At 50.5% G+C, this 20,512-nt stretch overlaps 1 protein-coding gene across 1 annotated transcript in view; it reads left to right on the plus strand.

The window, feature by feature from the left end:
- The first annotated feature begins 12,469 nt into the window (after window positions 1–12,469).
- The window catches only part of LOC136944828 (mannosyl-oligosaccharide 1,2-alpha-mannosidase IA), a 122,833-nt gene continuing 114,790 nt past the window's right edge, over window positions 12,470–20,512 (plus strand). The window contains exon 1 of the mRNA XM_067238739.1: window positions 12,470–13,028. Within this exon, the coding sequence (XP_067094840.1) occupies window positions 12,480–13,028 (549 nt within the window). The 5' untranslated portion in view covers window positions 12,470–12,479. The remainder of the gene's footprint in view (window positions 13,029–20,512) is intronic.

Here is a 20,512-nt window from a genome sequence, read left to right on the forward strand (position 1 = left end):
GTCTTCACAGAACAGCCACAAAATGATGTTGGCCCTGCCGGCCTCTCTGCCAGCCTGATACACTTTATGCTTCACTTTATGTCAAATGCTTTATTTTGGTTAATGTGCTTTACATCGGTTCATTTGCTTTATTTTAGTTCCAAAATGATCTTGGTTCTAATGCTTTATTTTGGGTCAAATGCTTTTTTATTATTATTCAAATGCTTTATTTAGGTTCATGTGCTTTTATTTGAGTGTGAATGCTTCCCATGGGATCAAGAATAACGGCTTAATGTTCAGGTGCTCTACATCCGTTCAGGTGCTTCTGTGTTCCTGAGTGTGTGTCACATGAGTTGATCTGTCTCTTTCTCCGCTTCATGTTTCAGTCACCACCCTGTCTTCAGTCCTCCCTGGGTAGTAATTATGAGTGAAACTTGATAGTGTTCTGGAGACTGCTCAGCCTAACTTGGTGATGTGTCCAGTCATCACATCAACAGGATTGTTAAATCTCCGTATGTGTAGGACGTGTTCATGTAGGACCTGTCAACTATGTGAGGATATGTCGCATGATTTGACCAACGAGATTGTAGTTTCAGACCCACGGAGGTGTTGCTGTCCAGCTGAGCTAGGATCAGGGTGTGTTGAACACTGAGTGGTTGTAACTTCCTGTTCCTGTCCTGAAGACACGGTGGGTCAAGCAGCATATCCTGCTGCCCGTCACCACCTGCTGTGTAGCCAGACCAGCCTGGTCCTGGAAGCATCAGCATGTTCTCTAACCATGTCTGTCTGCACCAGCCACCCCTCCTCTTCCTCTCCTCTCCTATCATCCTCCCCTCATCCTCCTCTTCTTACCCTAACCCTCCTCTCCTCCCTCTCTCTATCATCAGCTGTTCTCTAAAACACCAGTTCTCACATCCTTCAGGTCTACATTCATTTATGTTAAGAGCAATAAATTAGTGTTTTGTGAAAAACATTTTCAAAAAACAACTACCTGGAGACATCCAGAGGGAGCATTTAGCCTAAATCCCAGTCTGGCCCAGTCTGGCCTGGTATGGCCCAGTCTGGCCTGGTATGGCATAGTATGGGTGAGCCTGGTGACTAATGGCCAGGCGATTCTTGGATGTGTTGATTCTACAGACAAGACGCAGGACTGTGTTGTGGCTGTCCTGGTGGGACGTACTGGTGGGGGACAGGGTTAGCCCTAACCCTGTCCCACCAGTACGTCCCACCAGGACAGGGTTAGCCCTAACCCTAACCCTGTCCCACCAGTACGTCCCACCAGGACAGGGTTAGCCCTAACCCTGTCCCGCCAGTACGTCCCACCAGGACAGGGTTAGCCCTAACCCTAACCCTGTCCCACCAGTACGTCCCACCAGGACAGGGTTAGCCCTAACCCTAACCCTGTCCCACCAGTACGTCCCACCAGGACAGGGTTAGCCCTAACCCTGTCCCACCAGTACGTCCCGCCAGTACGTCCCACCAGGACAGGGTTAGCCCTAACCCTAACCCTGTCCCACCAGTACGTCCCACCAGGACAGGGTTAGCCCTAACCCTAACCCTGTCCCACCAGTACGTCCCACCAGGACAGGGTTAGCCCTAACCCTGTCCCACCAGTACGTCCCACCAGTACGTCCCACCAGGACAGGGTTAGCCCTAACCCTATACTGTTCAATGTTCTCTTTGTCTCCCTCTCGTCCTACGTCTTGTCTTGCTTTTTGCTGTTTTATTTATAGCTAAATTATTTGTTGATCATTTGCAAATGTGTCGTTTGCAATAATAGTAAATAATAGTTTTATTTTATATACAGTCAAAAAATATATAAATGAATATTATACAAATCTACAACGGTACTGTACAATCTGAATTCATGACACTATGTTCACACTGTAGATGTGGCTTCTGCATTCCAAACCTGTATTTTAACTAACAATCTGTAATCTAAAAATAAAACTATATACCAAATTAAAAGTTTTACTTTATCACAAGATTGTGTTTTTGTACTGTGTTTTTATTGACAAACTTGACTATATGCACTACATGTATGTCGTGATAAAAAATAAATAAAGCATCAATTACAAAATTACTTTTGCTGGACGTGTAGCTGTCGGGCAGACCAGAGGGGGGCGCTGTGTAGCAAGAATGCGCATACAGCATCTCTATACTCACCTTTTCAACTGAATGTTTGTTTTGGTTCCCGTTCTAACTGGAGCATGACGATTTAATGCTTTTTGAACAGTCAAGGATTGTGTCTGCCTAGCTGGCAGTAACAACCCCAGAATGAGTGTGTGAGCCTGCCAGATTTTAAATGCTTCTCCCCAGCGCCGCCAGACTGCACGGAGAGCCACTTAAATATGCATGAGCGGTCTGGGCGCGGAGCGGCTCCACAGGCCCGGCCAGTACGTTTATTTATTACCGCTCTGAGTCAAATCGCCGGCAGCAGCCTGGCCTGTGCGGACCACAAACATGCGCATGTTAATACAAAACGTGGGCGCGATCACCGCGAGGACCAGCTGTCCTCCTACTGAGGTGAGGAGGGGGAGGAGGGGCCTGTTGAAGGATTTCACCCTAAACGTACAAATGCAGTTAGTGAGTATGTGCCGTTGGAGTATACAGTATATGTAGTTGTAATGTTAGTACTAGTATAGTTTACAGTATACTGTTAGTACTAGTTTACAGTATATGTAGATGTACTGTTAGTACTAGTTTACAGTATATGTAGATGCACTGTTAGTACTTCCAGGCGGAAATATTAATCATGTTGATTTATTCTCTGTGGTGTCAATGTTATCAGATGAGAACAGAACCTGTGGACACTTCCCCCCTCACACACACATACACGCTCTCTATCACACGCACGCACAAACACACACACATACACGCTCTCTATCACACGCATGCACAAACACACTCACACACACATACACGCTCTCTATCACACGCACAAACACACACACACACACACACACACACACATACACGCTCTCTATCACACGCACGCACAAACACACTCACACACACATACACGCTCTCTATCACACGCACGCACAAACACACTCACACACACACACACGCTCTCTATCACACGCACGCACAAACACACACACATACACGCTCTCTATCACACACACGCACAAACACACTCACACACACATACACGCTCTCTATCACACGCATGCACAAACACACTCACACACACGCTCTCTATCACACGCACGCACAAACACACACACACACACATACACGCTCTCTATCACACGCACGCACAAACACACTCACACACACACGCTCTCTATCACACGCACACACAAACACACTCACACACACACACGCTCTCTATCACACGCACGCACAAACACACTCACACACACGCTCTCTATCACACGCACGCACAAACACACACACACACACACACACGCTCTCTATCACACGCACGCACAAACACACTCACACACACACGCTCTCTATCACACGCACACACAAACACACTCACGCACACACACGCTCTCTATCACACGCACGCACAAACACACTCACACACACACGCTCTCTATCACACGCACGAACAAACACACTCACACACACACACACGCTCTCTATCACACGCACGCACAAACACACTCACACACACATACACGCTCTCTATCACACGCACGCACAAACACACTCACACACACATACACGCTCTCTATCACACGCACGCACAAACACACTCACACACACTCAGGGTAGAACAGCATCTATACAGTTATGGAGATCATACAAGCTTCTGTCCACAACTGCCAGAAAGGAACCATATTTGTGAAACTTCCTCTGTCCTTGTGTTTGACAGTCTTAAACCCTGCAACCCTTCAGAGCGCTACAGGAAGGGGTCTGACTGGTTTCCTGTCAGGTTGCCTTCGGAGGGCTACAGGAAGGGGTCTGACTGGTTTCCTGTCAGGTTGCCTTCGGAGGGCTACAGGAAGGGGTCTGACTGGTTTCCTGTCAGGTTGCCTTCGGAGGGCTACAGGAAGGGGTCTGACTGGTTTCCTGTCAGGTTGCCTTCGGAGGGCTACAGGAAGGGGTCTGACTGGTTTCCTGTCAGGTTGCCTTCGGAGGGCTACAGGAAGGGGTCTGACTGGTTTCCTGTCAGGTTGCCTTCGGAGGGCTACAGGAAGGGGTCTGACTGGTTTCCTGTCAGGTTGCCTTCGGAGGGCTACAGGAAGGGGTCTGACTGGTTTCCTGTCAGGTTGCCTTCGGAGGGCTACAGGAAGGGGTCTGACTGGTTTCCTGTCATGTTGCCTTCGGAGGGCTACAGGAAGGGGTCTGACTGGTTTCCTGTCAGGTTGCCTTCGGAGGGCTACAGGAAGGGGTCTAACTGGTTTCCTGTCAGGTTGCCTTCGGAGGGCTACAGGAAGGGGTCTGACTGGTTTCCTGTCAGGTTGCCTTCGGAGGGCTACAGGAAGGGGTCTGACTGGTTTCCTGTCAGGTTGCCTTCGGAGGGCTACAGGAAGGGGTCTAACTGGTTTCCTGTCAGGTTGCCATTCGGAGGGCTACAAGAAGGGGTCTGACTCGTCTCGGCCTGTTTGTTTGTCCCTGACACCACAAGAGTTACGGACAATATGGCGAGGCCCGATAAATCAGTGTGTTCTCTGGTGATAGCTTTTATGATGAGAGGGGTCTGTGCCAACCTCGGGTATTTTGTTATACATTGTATTAATTTAGGAGGCGCTTTTATCCAAACCGACTAAGCGGTATTATGCCTTTTGACCTTTTATCGTTGTTTGACAGAGAGAGCTGTTTCATGAATAAGCCTCATTATAACCGTAATATATATTTTTTGTTCAATTCAACAACATTTTTCTTTAGCACATTCAACACAACCCCTGAAATCCACGTATCAGATCTCAGACCAGCTTTTCCTGAAACTTTGTCAACTCGTCAGAGACGACCAGGGAGGATTGGCCACTAGATGGCGCTGTGTTACCAACCATGCATTTCACTGGAAATACCACACGGTGTTCGCAGAACAGTTCAGCAATTTAACAAGTAGCCTATATGTGTGTGTGATATGTATACACTAACACACACCCACACTGGTATAATTAGTTTACACAGGGTTACATAGGGTTATTACATGACTGGCACACAGATGCATGAATCAGAGTGATGAGAGGAGAGAAGGCCTATAATGTTCAGACCTGCTTAATCATCTGTTTGCTTCTACATTTCACTCTCATTGACACGGTCTGTATACCTACAGTATATAGACCCACAGTAGTATATAGACCCATAGTATACCCACAGCATCTAGACCCACTGTATATAGACCCACAGTAGTATATAGACCCATAGTATATAGACCCACAGCATATAGACCCACAGTAGTATGTAGACCCATAGTATAAAGACCCACAGCATATAGACCCACAGTATATAGACCTACAGTATAAAGACCCAAAGGGTTAATCATTGTGTTGGGCAATAAAAGCAGTAAGAATTGTCTTCAATGTGCCTCTTAGATGTCGGTGTTTAAATGGGTTTGAGCCAAACACACTCTGCATTTCAGTGCCAAACACACTCTGCATTTCAGCTGGGTGATGGTGGATCTCAGACTAGCGGTCCCTGCAGGATTCAAACTGTGAAGCAGAGAGAGCACAAAGACATCTCTCTCCCAGAGCTGCATCTCTCCTGTCCTCTATGTCCATCTCTCTCCCAGAGCTGCATCTCTCCTGTCCTCTATGTTCATCTCTCTCCCAGAGCTGCATCTCTCCTGTCCTCTATGTCCAGCTCTCTCCCAGAGCTGCATCTCTCCTGTCCTCTATGTCCAGCTCTCTCCCAGAGCTGCATCTCTCCTGTCCTCTATGTTCATCTCTCTCCCAGAGCTGCATCTCTCCTGTCCTCTATGTCCATCTCTCTCCCAGAGCTGCATCTCTCCTGTCCTCTATGTCCAGCTCTCTCCCAGAGCTGCATCTCTCCTGTCCTCTATGTCCATCTCTCTCCCAGAGCTGCATCTCTCCTGTCCTCTATGTCCATCTCTCTCCCAGAGCTGCATCTCTCCTGTCCTCTATGTCCATCTCTCTCCCAGAGCTGCATCTCTCCTGTCCTCTATGTCCAGCTCTCTCCCAGAGCTGCATCTCTCCTGTCCTCTATGTCCATCTCTCTCCCAGAGTTGCATCTGTCCTGTCCTCTATGTCCAGCTCTCTCCCAGAGTTGCATCTGTCCTGTCCTCTATGTCCAGCTCTCTCCCAGAGCTGCATCTCTCCTGTCCTCTATGTCCAGCTCTATCCCAGAGCTGCATCTCTCCTGTCCTCTATATCCAGCTCTCTCCCAGTTGCATCTCTCCTGTCCTCTATATCCAGCTCTCTCCCAGAGTTGCATCTCTCCTGTCCTCTATATCCAGCTCTCTCCCAGAGCTGCATCTCTCCTGTCCTCTATGTCCAGCTCTCTCCCAGAGCTGCATCTCTCCTGTCCTCTATGTCCATCTCTCTCCCAGAGCTGCATCTCTCCTGTCCTCTATGTCCATCTGTCTCCCAGAGCTGCATCTCTCCTGTCCTCTATGTCCATCTCTCTCCCAGAGCTGCATCTCTCCTGTCCTCTATGTCCATCTCTCTCCCAGAGCTGCATCTCTCCTGTCCTCTATGTCCATCTCTCTCCCAGAGCTGCATCTCTCCTGTCCTCTATGTCCAGCTCCCTCCAAGAGCTGCATCTCTCCTGTCCTCTATATCCATCTCTCTCCCAAAGCTGCATCTCTCCTGTCCTCTATGTCCAGCTCTCTCCCAGAGCTGCATCTCTCCTGTCCTCTATGTCCATCTCTCTCCCAGAGTTGCATCTGTCCTGTCCTCTATGTCCAGCTCTCTCCCAGAGTTGCATCTGTCCTGTCCTCTATGTCCAGCTCTCTCCCAGAGCTGCATCTCTCCTGTCCTCTATGTCCAGCTCTATCCCAGAGCTGCATCTCTCCTGTCCTCTATATCCAGCTCTCTCCCAGAGTTGCATCTCTCCTGTCCTCTATATCCAGCTCTCTCCCAGAGTTGCATCTCTCCTGTCCTCTATATCCAGCTCTCTCCCAGAGCTGCATCTCTCCTGTCCTCTATGTCCAGCTCTCTCCCAGAGCTGCATCTCTCCTGTCCTCTATGTCCATCTCTCTCCCAGAGCTGCATCTCTCCTGTCCTCTATGTCCATCTGTCTCCCAGAGCTGCATCTCTCCTGTCCTCTATGTCCATCTCTCTCCCAGAGCTGCATCTCTCCTGTCCTCTATGTCCATCTCTCTCCCAGAGCTGCATCTCTCCTGTCCTCTATGTCCATCTCTCTCCCAGAGCTGCATCTCTCCTGTCCTCTATGTCCAGCTCCCTCCAAGAGCTGCATCTCTCCTATCCTCTATATCCATCTCTCTCCCAGAGTTGCATCTGTCCTGTCCTCTATGTCCAGCTCTCTCCCAGAGTTGCATCTGTCCTGTCCTCTATGTCCAGCTCTCTCCCAGAGCTGCATCTCTCCTGTCCTCTATGTCCAGCTCTATCCCAGAGCTGCATCTCTCCTGTCCTCTATATCCAGCTCTCTCCCAGAGTTGCATCTCTCCTGTCCTCTATATCCAGCTCTCTCCCAGAGCTGCATCTCTCCTGTCCTCTATGTCCAGCTCTCTCCCAGAGCTGCATCTCTCCTGTCCTCTATGTCCATCTCTCTCCCAGAGCTGCATCTCTCCTGTCCTCTATGTCCATCTCTCTCCCAGAGCTGCATCTCTCCTGTCCTCTATGTCCATCTCTCTCCCAGAGCTGCATCTCTCCTGTCCTCTATGTCCATCTCTCTCCCAGAGCTGCATCTCTCCTGTCCTCTATGTCCAGCTCCCTCCAAGAGCTGCATCTCTCCTATCCTCTATATCCATCTCTCTCCCAGAGTTGCATCTGTCCTGTCCTCTATGTCCAGCTCTATCCCAGAGCAGCATCTCTCCTGTCCTCTATATCCAGCTCTCTCCCAGAGTTGCATCTCTCCTGTCCTCTATATCCAGCTCTCTCCCAGAGTTGCATCTCTCCTGTCCTCTATATCCAGCTCTCTCCCAGAGCTGCATCTCTCCTGTCCTCTATGTCCAGCTCTCTCCGAGAGCTGCATCTCTCCTGTCCTCTATGTCCAGCTCTCTCCCAGAGCTGCATCTCTCCTGTCCTCTATGTCCAGCTCTCTCCCAGAGCTGCATCTCTCCTGTCCTCTATGTCCATCTCTCTCCCAGAGCTGCATCTCTCCTGTCCTCTATGTCCATCTCTCTCCCAGAGCTGCATCTGTCCTGTCCTGCCTGCTCTCCCCACATCCATCCATCCCCCCCTTCCCTCCCTCCCTCTCCCTCCCTCCACTCTCGTTCCTGTCCATCATGTGGAACACCGTTGCAAGGACAAACCCCCCTGCCCCCCCCTCCTTGTATCCACGAGCGACGGCTGGCATCAAACAAACCATCACTTCCTGTGTGGCTGCATGTGGCTGCAGCGCTCCAGGAAACTGGAAGCGCCCAGATGTTATTCATCCAAACACCCCGGCTCGGCCGCTACGCGCCCGGCAGCGCCTGATGGAGCAAACACAACCTGACTCAGAACCCTGTCGGCAAGTCTGGGGGGATAAATGAAGCTCCCCATCAGGCTGGAGCAAGGAGACCAGAGCTGGACCCGGCTGATTCTCTACGACATCACAACTCTTCATGTCAGCTTCCATCCAACAGCTACGGCGGTCTCTGGAGGAGGGGAGCCCTCACTGGACTGCTCTTCACCCGGTCTCTGGAGGAGGGGAGCCCTCACTGGACTGCTCTTCACCCGGTCTCTGGAGGAGGGGAGCCCTCACTGGACTGCTCTTCACCCGGTCTCTGGAGGAGGGGAGCCCTCACTGGACTGCTCTTCACCCGGTCTCTGGAGGAGGGGAGCCCTCACTGGACTGCTCTTCACCCGGTCTCTGGAGGAGGGGAGCCCTCACTGGACTGCTCTTCACCCGGTCTCTGGAGGAGGGGAGCCCTCACTGGACTGCTCTTCACCCGGTCTCTACTAGTTTCTCAAGAGTTGTTCCTGGTCTTCTCTGAGGGTGTAGGCTGGCTGTGGGGGCTGACCTGTGGGTGCTGGCTTGTGGACACCTGCCTGTAAAGGAAAGATGTGTGTCAGTGCTGCTGGAGGCCAGGCTGGCCTGTGGACAGCTGGGGTTCTCTAAGCTCAGGCTGGCCTGTGGACAGCTGGCGTTCTCAAAGACGGTTCCACCGTTGACAAACTGCTGGAAGAAGCCTCAAGGTCATGTTACCAAGGTTACAGACCTGTGGGAATCTAGAAACAGACAGTGCCACACTCACATCTTTCCCCATTTCAATAAACAACTGAATATACCATCTAAATCATACAGTCAATTAAAACACTGTGAATCAATAATTGACAGAGAGCCCTCGGAGCAGCTATAATGCATCTCTCCATGATCCAGCAGGGTCACTGTCGAGGCCGTGTTGAACGTGTCATGGCCAGCTAACATGCTGCACATGTGACAGGCCTTCAGAAACCCCCACACACACTCCATAAACACCCCCCACAGGCCTGCAGCAGCCCCCCACACACACCCCACACACACTCCCCACGCTCGCAGACCAGGCCTCGACGCAGTGATGAAAGAGCTTCTAAGCTCAAAGCAAATGCTTGCGTTCAAGGACACAGATCTGCCTCTGCGAGCACAGAATCTCTTTGTGATGAAAAATTGATGTGTTTGATTTCACCTCTCCATTGTAGCAGTGTGAGCGATCACATTCATCCTTGTGGCGTTGTCCTCTCTCTCTCCCTGCCTCCAGCAGAACCCTGCTTCCAGAAGAACCGTCTACCTGACGAGGGAATCTAGGTTGTTTCACAATACCAGTTTCTTCCAGCTGAATAAGAAATTATGAAGATAATCAGCATGTTTGAGAGAGAGAGAGAGAGAGAGAGAGAGAGAGAGAGAGAGAGAGAGAGAGAGAGAGAGAGAGAGAGAGAGAGAGAGAAACTCTGTCTCTTGCAGTACCACCGAGGTTCCTCCAGTCTCAGGTCCTGAGTTCTGGGAAACCTAACCGGGAACCTGGGTGTCTAAGGTTCTGTGAAGAGCCATGCAGCTTCATCTCCCATGAGGAAACTCAGGAGACGTTAGCTTGTGACGTGTCTTTGGTACGAACCTCAGTAATCCACAACAGTTCTGACTGTAGAGCTGAGATCCTTATTTGCTGCTGTATGTGTGTGATGACGGAGATGAGTAACTACCTCACCGTGCCAGCAGCCCCACCTGACTCCCCCACCATGTGCAGAGCACGCCTGGCCTCAGGTGAGACGTCCTGCTGGCTGTCCTCCATCAGACAAGTGATGCTATGAAGCATCTCAAACACAGGAGACGTTAGCCGTGAAGCATCTCAAACACAGGAGACGTTAGCCGTGAAGCATCTCAAACACAGGAGACGTTAGCCGTGAAGCATCTCAAACACAGGAGACGTTAGCCGTGAAGCATCTCAAACACAGGAGACGTTAGCCGTGAAGCATCTCAGACACAGGAGACGTTAGCCGTGAAGCAATCTCAAACAAATGAGACGTTAGCCGTGAAGCATCTCAAACACAGGAGACGTTAGCCGTGAAGCATCTCAAACACAGGAGACGTTAGCAGTGAAGCATCTCAGACACAGGAGACGTTAGCCGTGAAGCATCTCAGACACAGGAGACGTTAGCCGTGAAGCATCTCAGACACAGGAGACGTTAGCCGTGAAGCATCTCAAACACAGGAGACGTTAGCCGTGAAGCATCTCAAACACAGGAGACGTTAGCTGTGAAGCCTTCACATCTCAAACAGGTCAGATTACAGACTACTGCCCTGCCAGGTCAATATGAGGAATATGAAACCCTGACCTTTGACCTCAGGTGGGGGAGAGAGAGGAAGAGAAAAGAAAAAGAAAGACAGAGACAGATTTTCTGCAAGAGTATCCAGTTTCTCAGTAGGTGTGTGGATATTGCTTTGCTCTGCTCATCTGTTAATGGGCACCTTGTGAGTAATTGGGACATTTATCTTGATTGTTTCCAGACAACAGTAACTCCACCAATCACCAGGACTCCCAGCGTAGGCCAGACCAAACTTTGAAACTCTTACTATCGACAATGGATTGTTCTGGGTGTAGAAAGTGATGAAAATCAGTCTGCTTATTTACGAACCCAAAACAGTGAATCACAAGGAGGGTATAAATGCCACGGTGCTCAAGAACAATTTCATTTGGATTCGTTTGCACTTACAACTGTAATGTAGCCTTTCAAGAGTTTGATATGAAAGCGTCGCTAATTCAGATTATTTTCTTCTTCTGTCAGTGTCGATATATATCCCATCCACCCCCTCGTGTATCACTAGTCATATTTTATAGAACGACCACCCTGCGCGCGGCGTTCCGTTAGACATCCGTATCTGTCAGTATGTTCTCCGGGAGATTCTCGTGCATTTGACAGGGTTTGAGTAAACTGCAGAGGAAAATCTCTCAAAACGCCGACCAACCCGCTTGGTTTTTACAGCAGTGGGCGCTTGAATCCTCCCTCCTCTCTCCCTCGCGCCGCTGAGCCAGTGGGCAGACGCGGTACAGCAGAGTGCGCACGAGAGGCAGACGGCGGGTGGGAGACGCCGTGTTTTGATGGGATATCGAGACACTATTTGACGTTGAATTGTAGCCGGAATTGTATATTACGGATTTAAACATTTTTTTATATATAACTTCGTACGTCCGCCAATTCGCGGTTCGTTTTTGCTTGATGGTGTGCGCGGTTTGCTGAGGCTACCGACGAGGAAGAGGAGCCCGTTCAGTTTCCTAACGGTGGGCGACATGACTAAATATGCGTTTCCAGCCATTCATCAGTCTACCGTGATGGATACAAACCTGTAAACTCGTGATCCATGCGACTGCTGATTATTTGTGACATGCAACGGAAAGCACAGGATAAACGGACCCGCTGTAGAAATGCTCCCCGCTCCAGTCGACCATCCGGCGATGTCTTATTAATGATTTTGCTCAACGTGGAATAATGAAAAAAGGAACAACTTGAACTGATTCCGTGGCGGATGCACTCCGTAGTCTAATCTTTTAGGACTGAATTCCACACAGCTGGTAGTTGGGAATATTTCATGATTTGGTTCTGTTTTAAACCATCGTATTGCAATGTCCTAAAGGTTTGGGCTTGTGAAATTTGAAGTGCGATCTCTTCAAATGTATGACGGGGAGACTCGTTGAATTGTATGCACATAATCTTGCGTTTTACGTTTTCGATGTTAGATATTAAAACAAACATGATTGCTAAACCGTAGCCTAAAGTTAACCTTTACCGATGCATATTGAGCCAACAGCCATATAAGGAGAGTTTGGGGTTTACTCAGAAAGAGACAGGGGTGTGTTTTCAGCCCTGCATATCAACTTTTTACACATGCAACAAGCACACAGGGGAGCTAATAGCCGAGTTGAGCAGTGCCCAACATTTGCATCACATTTTTACTGATCCTATTAGCCTAAATCCTCCAACCCCAAAAAACTTTAAATGTTTTTCCGAAAACTGCCCGGTGTGTCAGCATCGGGCATGGGTCTTCGTTTATCCCAGAAGTTCGTGTTTCTCCTCTTTCTGTCGGGGCTGGTCACCCTGTGCTTTGGGGCACTGTTCTTCTTACCGGACTCTGTTCGTTTGAAACGGATTTTTCTGTCAAAGACGGAGACTCAGCCGGTTACGGTGGGTTCGGAGAACGATGCTCGAGAGCATCGAAAGGGATCAAAAGACCAGGATCATCTTCGGGGTTTAACGTCGCCAAAGGGCGAGACGAGCACGAAGCTCAAAACCCGTAAACCTTCGGTTTCCTACGAGTTGAAACCGGAGGACAGACTCCCGGGCAGTAAGGCCCAGGAAGATAGAACTCTGCTGAGGAGTAAAACGGAGTCCGCCGCGGAGAGGGTGACCTCTTCGGATCACGGAGCCAGCACGGATACTCGCGACTATGTCAAGTTCAAGAAATGCCTGCTGAAAGCGGCCCCGGGCACGGAGCCGGGGACGGCAAGCGACCCGCAGACTCTTCTGCGTCGGGAGAAAGTGAAAGAGGTAAGTTGTTAAAGCAATGTCCTTCATAATGAAGAATCCTTTACATGGCAATCCGAGGTTTCTCAATAGCCTATGTCAAAATAGTCAAGCATGTGTCAACAACAAACAAGCACGAAAGCACAGCATCAGATCATCGATTATGTTGTGACCCAGAAGTTACATAGTGATGTTTCTGTCCATATCCATGTTGTGTATCGTCTCTGAATTGACGGTGTCATCAGTTACGGTATCTGTTGTCTCAGTCCAGCTCAGGGTCAGCTGCTCACGCGCTCCTGGGCGGCCCGCTAGCTGCAGATACGCTAGTGACGCTTCGGTGTAGCTGTGTGTTTCTGTGTCGTGTGTGTTTATGACCCTAACTGTGCGCCTGCTTGTGCAAGTGTCTGTGTGTGGAGGCTGAGTGTGTGTGGATGTCTGTGTGTGAGCCTTCTTGTGTGTGTGTGTGTGCGCGGGCCAGAATGTGTGTGTGTCTGCTTGTATGTATGTATGTGAGTGAGTGTGTGTGTGTGTGTGTGAGAGAGGGTCAACATACACACTCGGACCACACGGACACATACCCCCCCCCCCCACCACCACAACACCCCCCCCCCCACACACACATACACATACACACACACACACACACACACACACACACACACACACACACACACACACACACACACACACACACACACACACTACCTGGTGTGAGATAGGAGCTTGGAGAAGCTTTCTCTTTCTCTGTCTCTCTCTGTCTCCCTGTCTCTCTCTGTCTCCCTCCCTCTCTCTGTCTCCTCCCTCCCTCTCTCCCTCTCTCTGTCTGACTCTCTCTCTCAGGGTTGCCAGTGGGCTGCTGATGTGTTTCAGCTCCTTGATGCTTCTAGACGTTTCTCTTTGTTTCCATGGATTCAGCCTTTTTGCTCTCTGAACAATCCTGGAGGTTTCCCCTGCCAACTCAGGCCTCAGCTGACCCAGGGAGTGTGCGTGTGTTCGGATGTGTGTGTTCGGATGTGTGTGTGTGGTGTAAGCCATGTGCAGCTGGAGCAGATTTGTGCCGTAGCCAGATGAATGACGCACCACAAACACCACAGATGAACAGAGCAGAATTAAATGTTATTGTCTTTGCAGAATCGATGTACATTCACTACATACAGTCTGTGTTCATTCTACACATTCACTAAAACCTAGTAAGGTATTAATACATTCACTCACAACTGACACGCACTTGATAAAGCCATAAATGGGTGGATGGCAGAACTGCAAATGAACAGAACTACAAAGGACCCCCCCCACCCCCCTGACCAACACACAGAGTTATCAGCCTGTTGCCCCCCCCTCCATGCTCCTGGCATTTGGAGGCATGGCAGAGTGAGGCAGGAAGTTTGGAGGCAGGTCAGGGTGAGGCGGGAGATTTGTAGGCAGGGCAGGGTGAGGCAGGAGGTCTGGAGGCATGGCAGGGTGAGACAGGATGTTTGGAGTCAGGGTGAGGCAGGAGGTTTGGAGGCATGGCAGGGTGAGACAGGATGTTTGGAGTCAGGGTGAGGCAGGAGGTTTGGAGACAGGGCAGGGTGAGACAGGATGTTTGGAGTCAGGGTGAGGCAGGAGGTTTGGAGGCAGGGCAGGGTGAGGCGGGAGGCAGGGCAGGGTGAAGCGGGAGGTTTGGAGGCAGGGCAGGGTGAGGCGGGAGGTTTGGAGGCAGGGCAGGGTGAGGCGGGAGGCAGGGCAGGGTGAAGCGGGAGGTTTGGAGGCAGGGCAGGGTGAGGCGGGAGGTTTGGAGGCAGGGCAGGGCAGGGTGAGGCGGGAGGCAGGGCAGGGTGAAGCGGGAGGTTTGGAGGCAGGGCAGGGTGAGGCGGGAGGCAGGGCAGGGTGAAGCGGGAGGTTTGGAGGCAGGGCAGGGTGAAGCGGGAGGTTTGGAGGCAGGGCAGGGTGAGGCGGGAGGCAGGGCAGGGTGAAGCGGGAGGTTTGGAGGCAGGGCAGGGTGAAGCGGGAGGTTTGGAGGCAGGGCAGGGTTATTGCGGCTCATTGGGTCCTCTGATGTTCTACTTCCTGGTTGGCTCCTGAACAGCAGATCTGAGGAGAGCAGGGCTGTCCCTCCCTTTGCCTGTTTAAAATGTGAGCAGACACTACGCCCAGACAAGGTCCACACCAGAGCATGTGTAGCTGCCTGCTACACATGCAGGCAGCTACACATGCTGCCTGCATGTGCGTAATGATAGGCAGAGCAAACACTGTACAAAGAGAACTGTACAAGCACACAGACACACACAGGCACACACACGCACAGACTTGGCCTTTTCTTTATCAGTCTTAACATCACACACATCAAAAGAGAAGCGCTTCTGTTGTTCTGCATCTCTGCTATGTTGAAGATTCTCTTCTGGAGCTTCTGAGTTTAGTCTGGAAGTGTTCCTTCCACAGCTCTGATAGTGTGCAGCGCTCATATCTCTGCCGGGTGTCCCTCCCCTCCCCTCTCCCTCTCAGTTCAGAGGGAAAGTGCCGCGTTTCCCTCTGAGCCAGCAGAGCAAATGTCAAATGCTGGTGTTTATCACATGAGCCAATTACTGTCCATACAGACCCAGGCCTGGAGACGCTGGCCTGGGTCTGTATGAGAGCTGTTGCTGCTCCTGGAACACCGATCTGGAACACTGCTGTAGTCTGGAACAATGATCTGGAACCCTGCTCTGGAACACTGCTCTAGTCTGGAACACTGCTCTAGTCTGGAACCCTGCTCTGGAACACTGCTCTAGTCTGGAACACTGATCTGGAACACTGCTCTAGTCTGGAACACTGATCTGGAACACTGCTCTAGTCTGGAACACTGCTCTAGTCTGGAACACTGATCTGGAACACTGATCTGGAACACTGCTCTAGTCTGGAACACTGCTCTAGTCTGGAACAATGCTCTAGTCTGGAACACTGATCTGGAACACTGATCTGGAACACTGCTCTAGTCTGGAACACTGCTCTAGTCTGGAACAATGCTCTAGTCTGGAACACTGATCTGGAACACTAATCTGGAACACTAATCTGGAACACTGCTCTAGTCTGGAACACTGCTCTAGTCTGGAACAATGCTCTAGTCTGGAACACTGATCTGGAACACTAATCTGGAACACTGCTCTAGTCTGGAACACTGATCTGGAACACTGATCTGGAACACTGATCTGGAACAATGCTCTAGTCTGGAACACTGCTCTAGTCTGGAACACTGATCTGGAACACTGCTCTAGTCTGGAACACTGCTCTAGTCTGGAACACTGCTCTAGTCTGGAACACTGATCTGAAACACTGCTCTAGTCTGGAACACTGATCTGATCTGGAACACTACTCTAGTCTGGAACACTGCTCAGATCTAGAACACTGCTCTGCTCTGGAACACTGATCTGAAACACTGCTCTAGTCTGGAACACTGATCTGGAACACTACTCTAGTCTGGAACACTGCTCTAGTCTGAAACACTGCTCTAGTCTGAAACACTGATCTGAAACACTGCTCTAGTCTGAAACACTGCTCTAGTCTGGAACACTGATCTGATCTGGAACACTACTCTAGTCTGGAACACTTCTCAGATCTAGAACACTGCTCTGCTCTGGAACACTGATCTGAAACACTGCTCTAGTCTGGAACACTGATCTGATCTGGAACACTGCTCTGATCTGGAACACTGCTCTAGTCTGGAACACTGATCTGATCTGGAACACTACTCTAGTCTGGAACACTGCTCTGATCTGGAACACTGCTCTGCTCTGGAACACTGCTCTGCTCTGTTTTCTGAGCCTGTTGTAGAGTCAGTAAAACAGCCTGTCAGATTCTCCAGCAGGAAAAAGCGGTGACACGGTACAGGAGCAGGAAGTGTAACAGCGGAGCTGTTAGCTTACATCCTTTGTGCTCCCACAGCAGTTTCTCCTGTGCTGCCTTTGTGTTGAGGCACTGGCTGCAGGCTACGACTCTGCACTAGCTTGCTCAAGAGGAGAGTGTGATTGTGTGCTTTAGAGTGTATGTGTGTGTGTGTGTGACGATGTGTGAGAGTGTCTGTGTGAATGCATATGTTTGTGCCTGTGTGTGTGTGCATGTGGTGTGTGTTTGTGCCTGTGTGTGTGTGTGTGCATGTGGTGTGTGTGTGGGATCTTCTCTGAGGGCCTTCCTGACACACAAGCATGTGTGGGCCCTGCTCTGAGGGCCTTCCTGACACACAAACGTGTGTGTGCCCTGCTCTGAGGGCCTTCCTGACACACAAGCGTGTGTGTGAGTCAGGTGGCTGAGCGGTGAGGGATTCGGGCTAGTAATCCGAAGGTTGCCAGTTCGATTCCCGGCCGTGCCAACTGACGTTGTGTCCTTGGGCAAGGCACTTCACCCTACTTGCCTCGGGGGAATGTCCCTGTACTTACTGTATGTCGCTCTGGATAAGAGCGTCTGTGTGTGCCCTGCTCTGAGGGCCTTCCTGACACACAAACGTGTGTGTGAGAGAGAGAGTAGAGAGAGGTAGGAGAAATAAAGAGAATTCCTAGGAGAATATTGAAGTACGCTGGTTCAGCCTCATGTGGATTATAGACATGTTCCTGTCATAGGTGTGTGTGTGTATGTGTGTGTGGGGGGGGTGTTCAATAAATACCAGCTGTGCAGTGAATTGAACGAGAGAGAAAGTCAGAGAGAGATGGCGAGAGAGATGGAGAGAGAGACAGTCAGAGAGAAAGACAGTCAGTCAGAGAGAGATAGACATAGAGAGTCAGAGAGAGAGACAGTCAGAGAGAGATAGACATAGAGAGAGAATCAGAGAGAGAGAGTCAGAGAGAGAGAGTCAGAGAGAGAGAGACAGACAGAGAGACACTGCTAAAAAGGTCTGCTAAAATACAAGAAATTAACACTCAGCTCATCCATGAGTGAGTGTGTGTGTGAGAGAGAGAGGGGGGATGTCTGTGTGTGTGTACGTTGAGAACACCAAGGGATACCCTGTTTGCCGTTTCGTAAACATCCACAGCTCGGCTGAGAGAGAGCGCTTCGTCTCTCCTCCTCCCATCATCCTCTCCTCCTCTCCTCTCCTCCCATCATCCTCCTCTCCTCTCCTCCCATCATCCTATCCTCCTCTCCTCCCATCATCCTCTCCTCCCATCATCCTCTCCTTCTCCTCTCCTCTCCTCCCATCATCCTCTCCTCCTCCTCTACTTTCCTCCCCTCCTCCTATCATCCTCTCCTCCTCCTCTACTTTCCTCCCCTCCTCCTATCATCCTTTCCTCCTCTTCTCCTCTCCTCCTATTTTCCTCCTCTCGTCCTCCCATCATCCTCTCCTCTCCTCCCATCATCCTCTCCTCCTCTCCTCCTACCAATCATCCTCTCCTCCTCCCATCCTCCTCCTCCCCTCTCCTCCCATCATATTCTCCTCCTCTCCTCCTCCTTTCCTCTCTTCCCATTATCCTCTCCTCCTCCCATCATCCTCTCCTCCTCTCCTCCCATCATCCCCTCCTCCTCCTCTCCTCCTCCCATCATCCTCTCCTCCTCCTCTCCTCTCCTCCCATCATCCTCTCCTCTCCTCCCATCATCCTCTCCTCCTCCCATCCTCCTCCTCCCCTCTCCTCCCATCATATTCTCCTCCTCTCCTCCTCCTTTCCTCTCCTCCCATTATCCTCTCCTCCTCCCATCATCCTCTGCTCCTCTCCTCCTCCTCTCCTCTCTTCACATCATCCTCTCCTCCTCTCTTGCTCTGCTCTCCTCCTCTCCTCTCCTCAAATCATCAAATCAAATTGTATTTGTATAGACCTTTTTACAAGCAATGTCACAGAGGGCTTCACATACGCCCATATAACTGCCCCTCAACCAACCTAAACCCTCAAGGAAGACAAGGAGAAACTCCCAGGAAAACTCATTGAGAAATAATGGAAGAAACCTTGTGAGGAGCAGTTGATTGAGGTCTCCCCTCCTCCAGGGACGGTCGGTGACAGAGAGGTGCAGACCAGAGGCTAAACATATTCATGCATCAAGAGTAGAGAGTAAAATGTGCAAATGGAAACACAGATATCCATAGTTCCAACTCAGTCACATGTCAGTTTAGGCATTGGGAGGATCGGCACAGCATCACAGGACAGCATGTACATCTTTCCTCTCCGCCTCTCTTCTCCTTTCTCCTCTCTCCTCCTCCTTTTCCTCCCCTCCATTCATCAGCAGCAGATGTAACAGGGGGGGAGGTAGGAAAGGGGAGAGGGGGTGGGGACGTGTCCTAGATTTAACCTGCAGCCGACTGTTGAGAGGCCTGGTTCCTGCTCCAGCCTGCCTGATGCATGGAGCAGGCAGGTTCCATGCCCTCCATACATTTCTGCTTTCTGTGTGTGTGTGGTGCAGCATGTTGGTGTGTGTGTGGTGCAGCATGTTGGTGTGTGTGTGTGTGTGTGTGTTGGAGTGGAGCCCTGCTCTGGTGGAATGTTTCAGACTGCTGTGGTTGGTTTAAAGGGTTAAGGAAGAACTGAATAATTGTCCTTTAAGCGTCTGTCCCTTATCCCTGCCCCCCTGCCCCAGCCTGAGGTTCTGGCTAGGCGTGGAGTAATTATGATTAACTACACCATCATGTCACATTTCTGGCCCACGCCACCACCATTTACTGTAATGTACTTTCCACTGTGATTGGTGCGTTCCCATAAAGGTTGCCCAATCAGCATCAGAAAGATAGAGGCAGGGAGAGGGGGTGGAAGACCGGCTATGTAAACATATTTTGACCAAGTTCTGGTATTTGGAGGTGGGAGGCGGGGGAGAGGGTTAATGGCCGTTTGTCTGCTAGATAACATCAGTTCTGTTTGTGTGGTCATGACAGGAGCGGGTGGGGAGGGGGAGGGTAGTTGCTGTGACTGACGGCAGCTCTGTTGTTACTGAAGCGCTCGGATGAGCTAGCTTCCAGCGCTAACACGGCTAACCGAGCGCAAAACCGTCGTCAAAACAAACAGCCGGGGCTCGTTCTGCAGCAACCAGACACTCTTTTTTGTAAACTTTCCGAAGGAGGTAACTTATAACAACTTCCTGCAGGAAGGAGAAGGAGGTAACTTATAACAACTTCCTGCAGGAAGGAGAAGGGGTGTTCTGAGTGTGAATGAGAAGCAGCTGGACAACTCATGACTGTAAACATGAATCCAAGATCTTGAGAAATTTGTATAAAGGCCATTGTTTGCACTCTGTCTGTCTCTGTCTCTGTGTCTGTGTCTCTGTCTCTCCCACTCCCATCTCTCTCTCTCTGTCTCTGTCTCTCTCTGTCTCTCCCATCTCTCTCTCTCTGTGTCTCTGTCTCTCTCTGTCTCTCCCATCTCTCTCTCTCTCTGTCTCTGTCTCTCTCTGTCTCTCCCATCTCTCTCTCTCTGTGTCTCTGTCTCTCTCTGTCTCTCCCATCTCTCTCTCTCTGTGTCTCTGTCTCTCTCTGTCTCTCCAATCTCTCTCTCTCTCTGTCTCTGTCTCTCTCTGTCTCTCCCATCTCTCTCTCTCTGTGTCTCTGTCTCTCTCTGTCTCTCCCATCTCTCTCTCTCTGTGTC

This window comes from Osmerus mordax, chromosome 6 (genome assembly GCF_038355195.1).
Source record: "Osmerus mordax isolate fOsmMor3 chromosome 6, fOsmMor3.pri, whole genome shotgun sequence".
NCBI lineage: Eukaryota > Metazoa > Chordata > Actinopteri > Osmeriformes > Osmeridae > Osmerus > Osmerus mordax.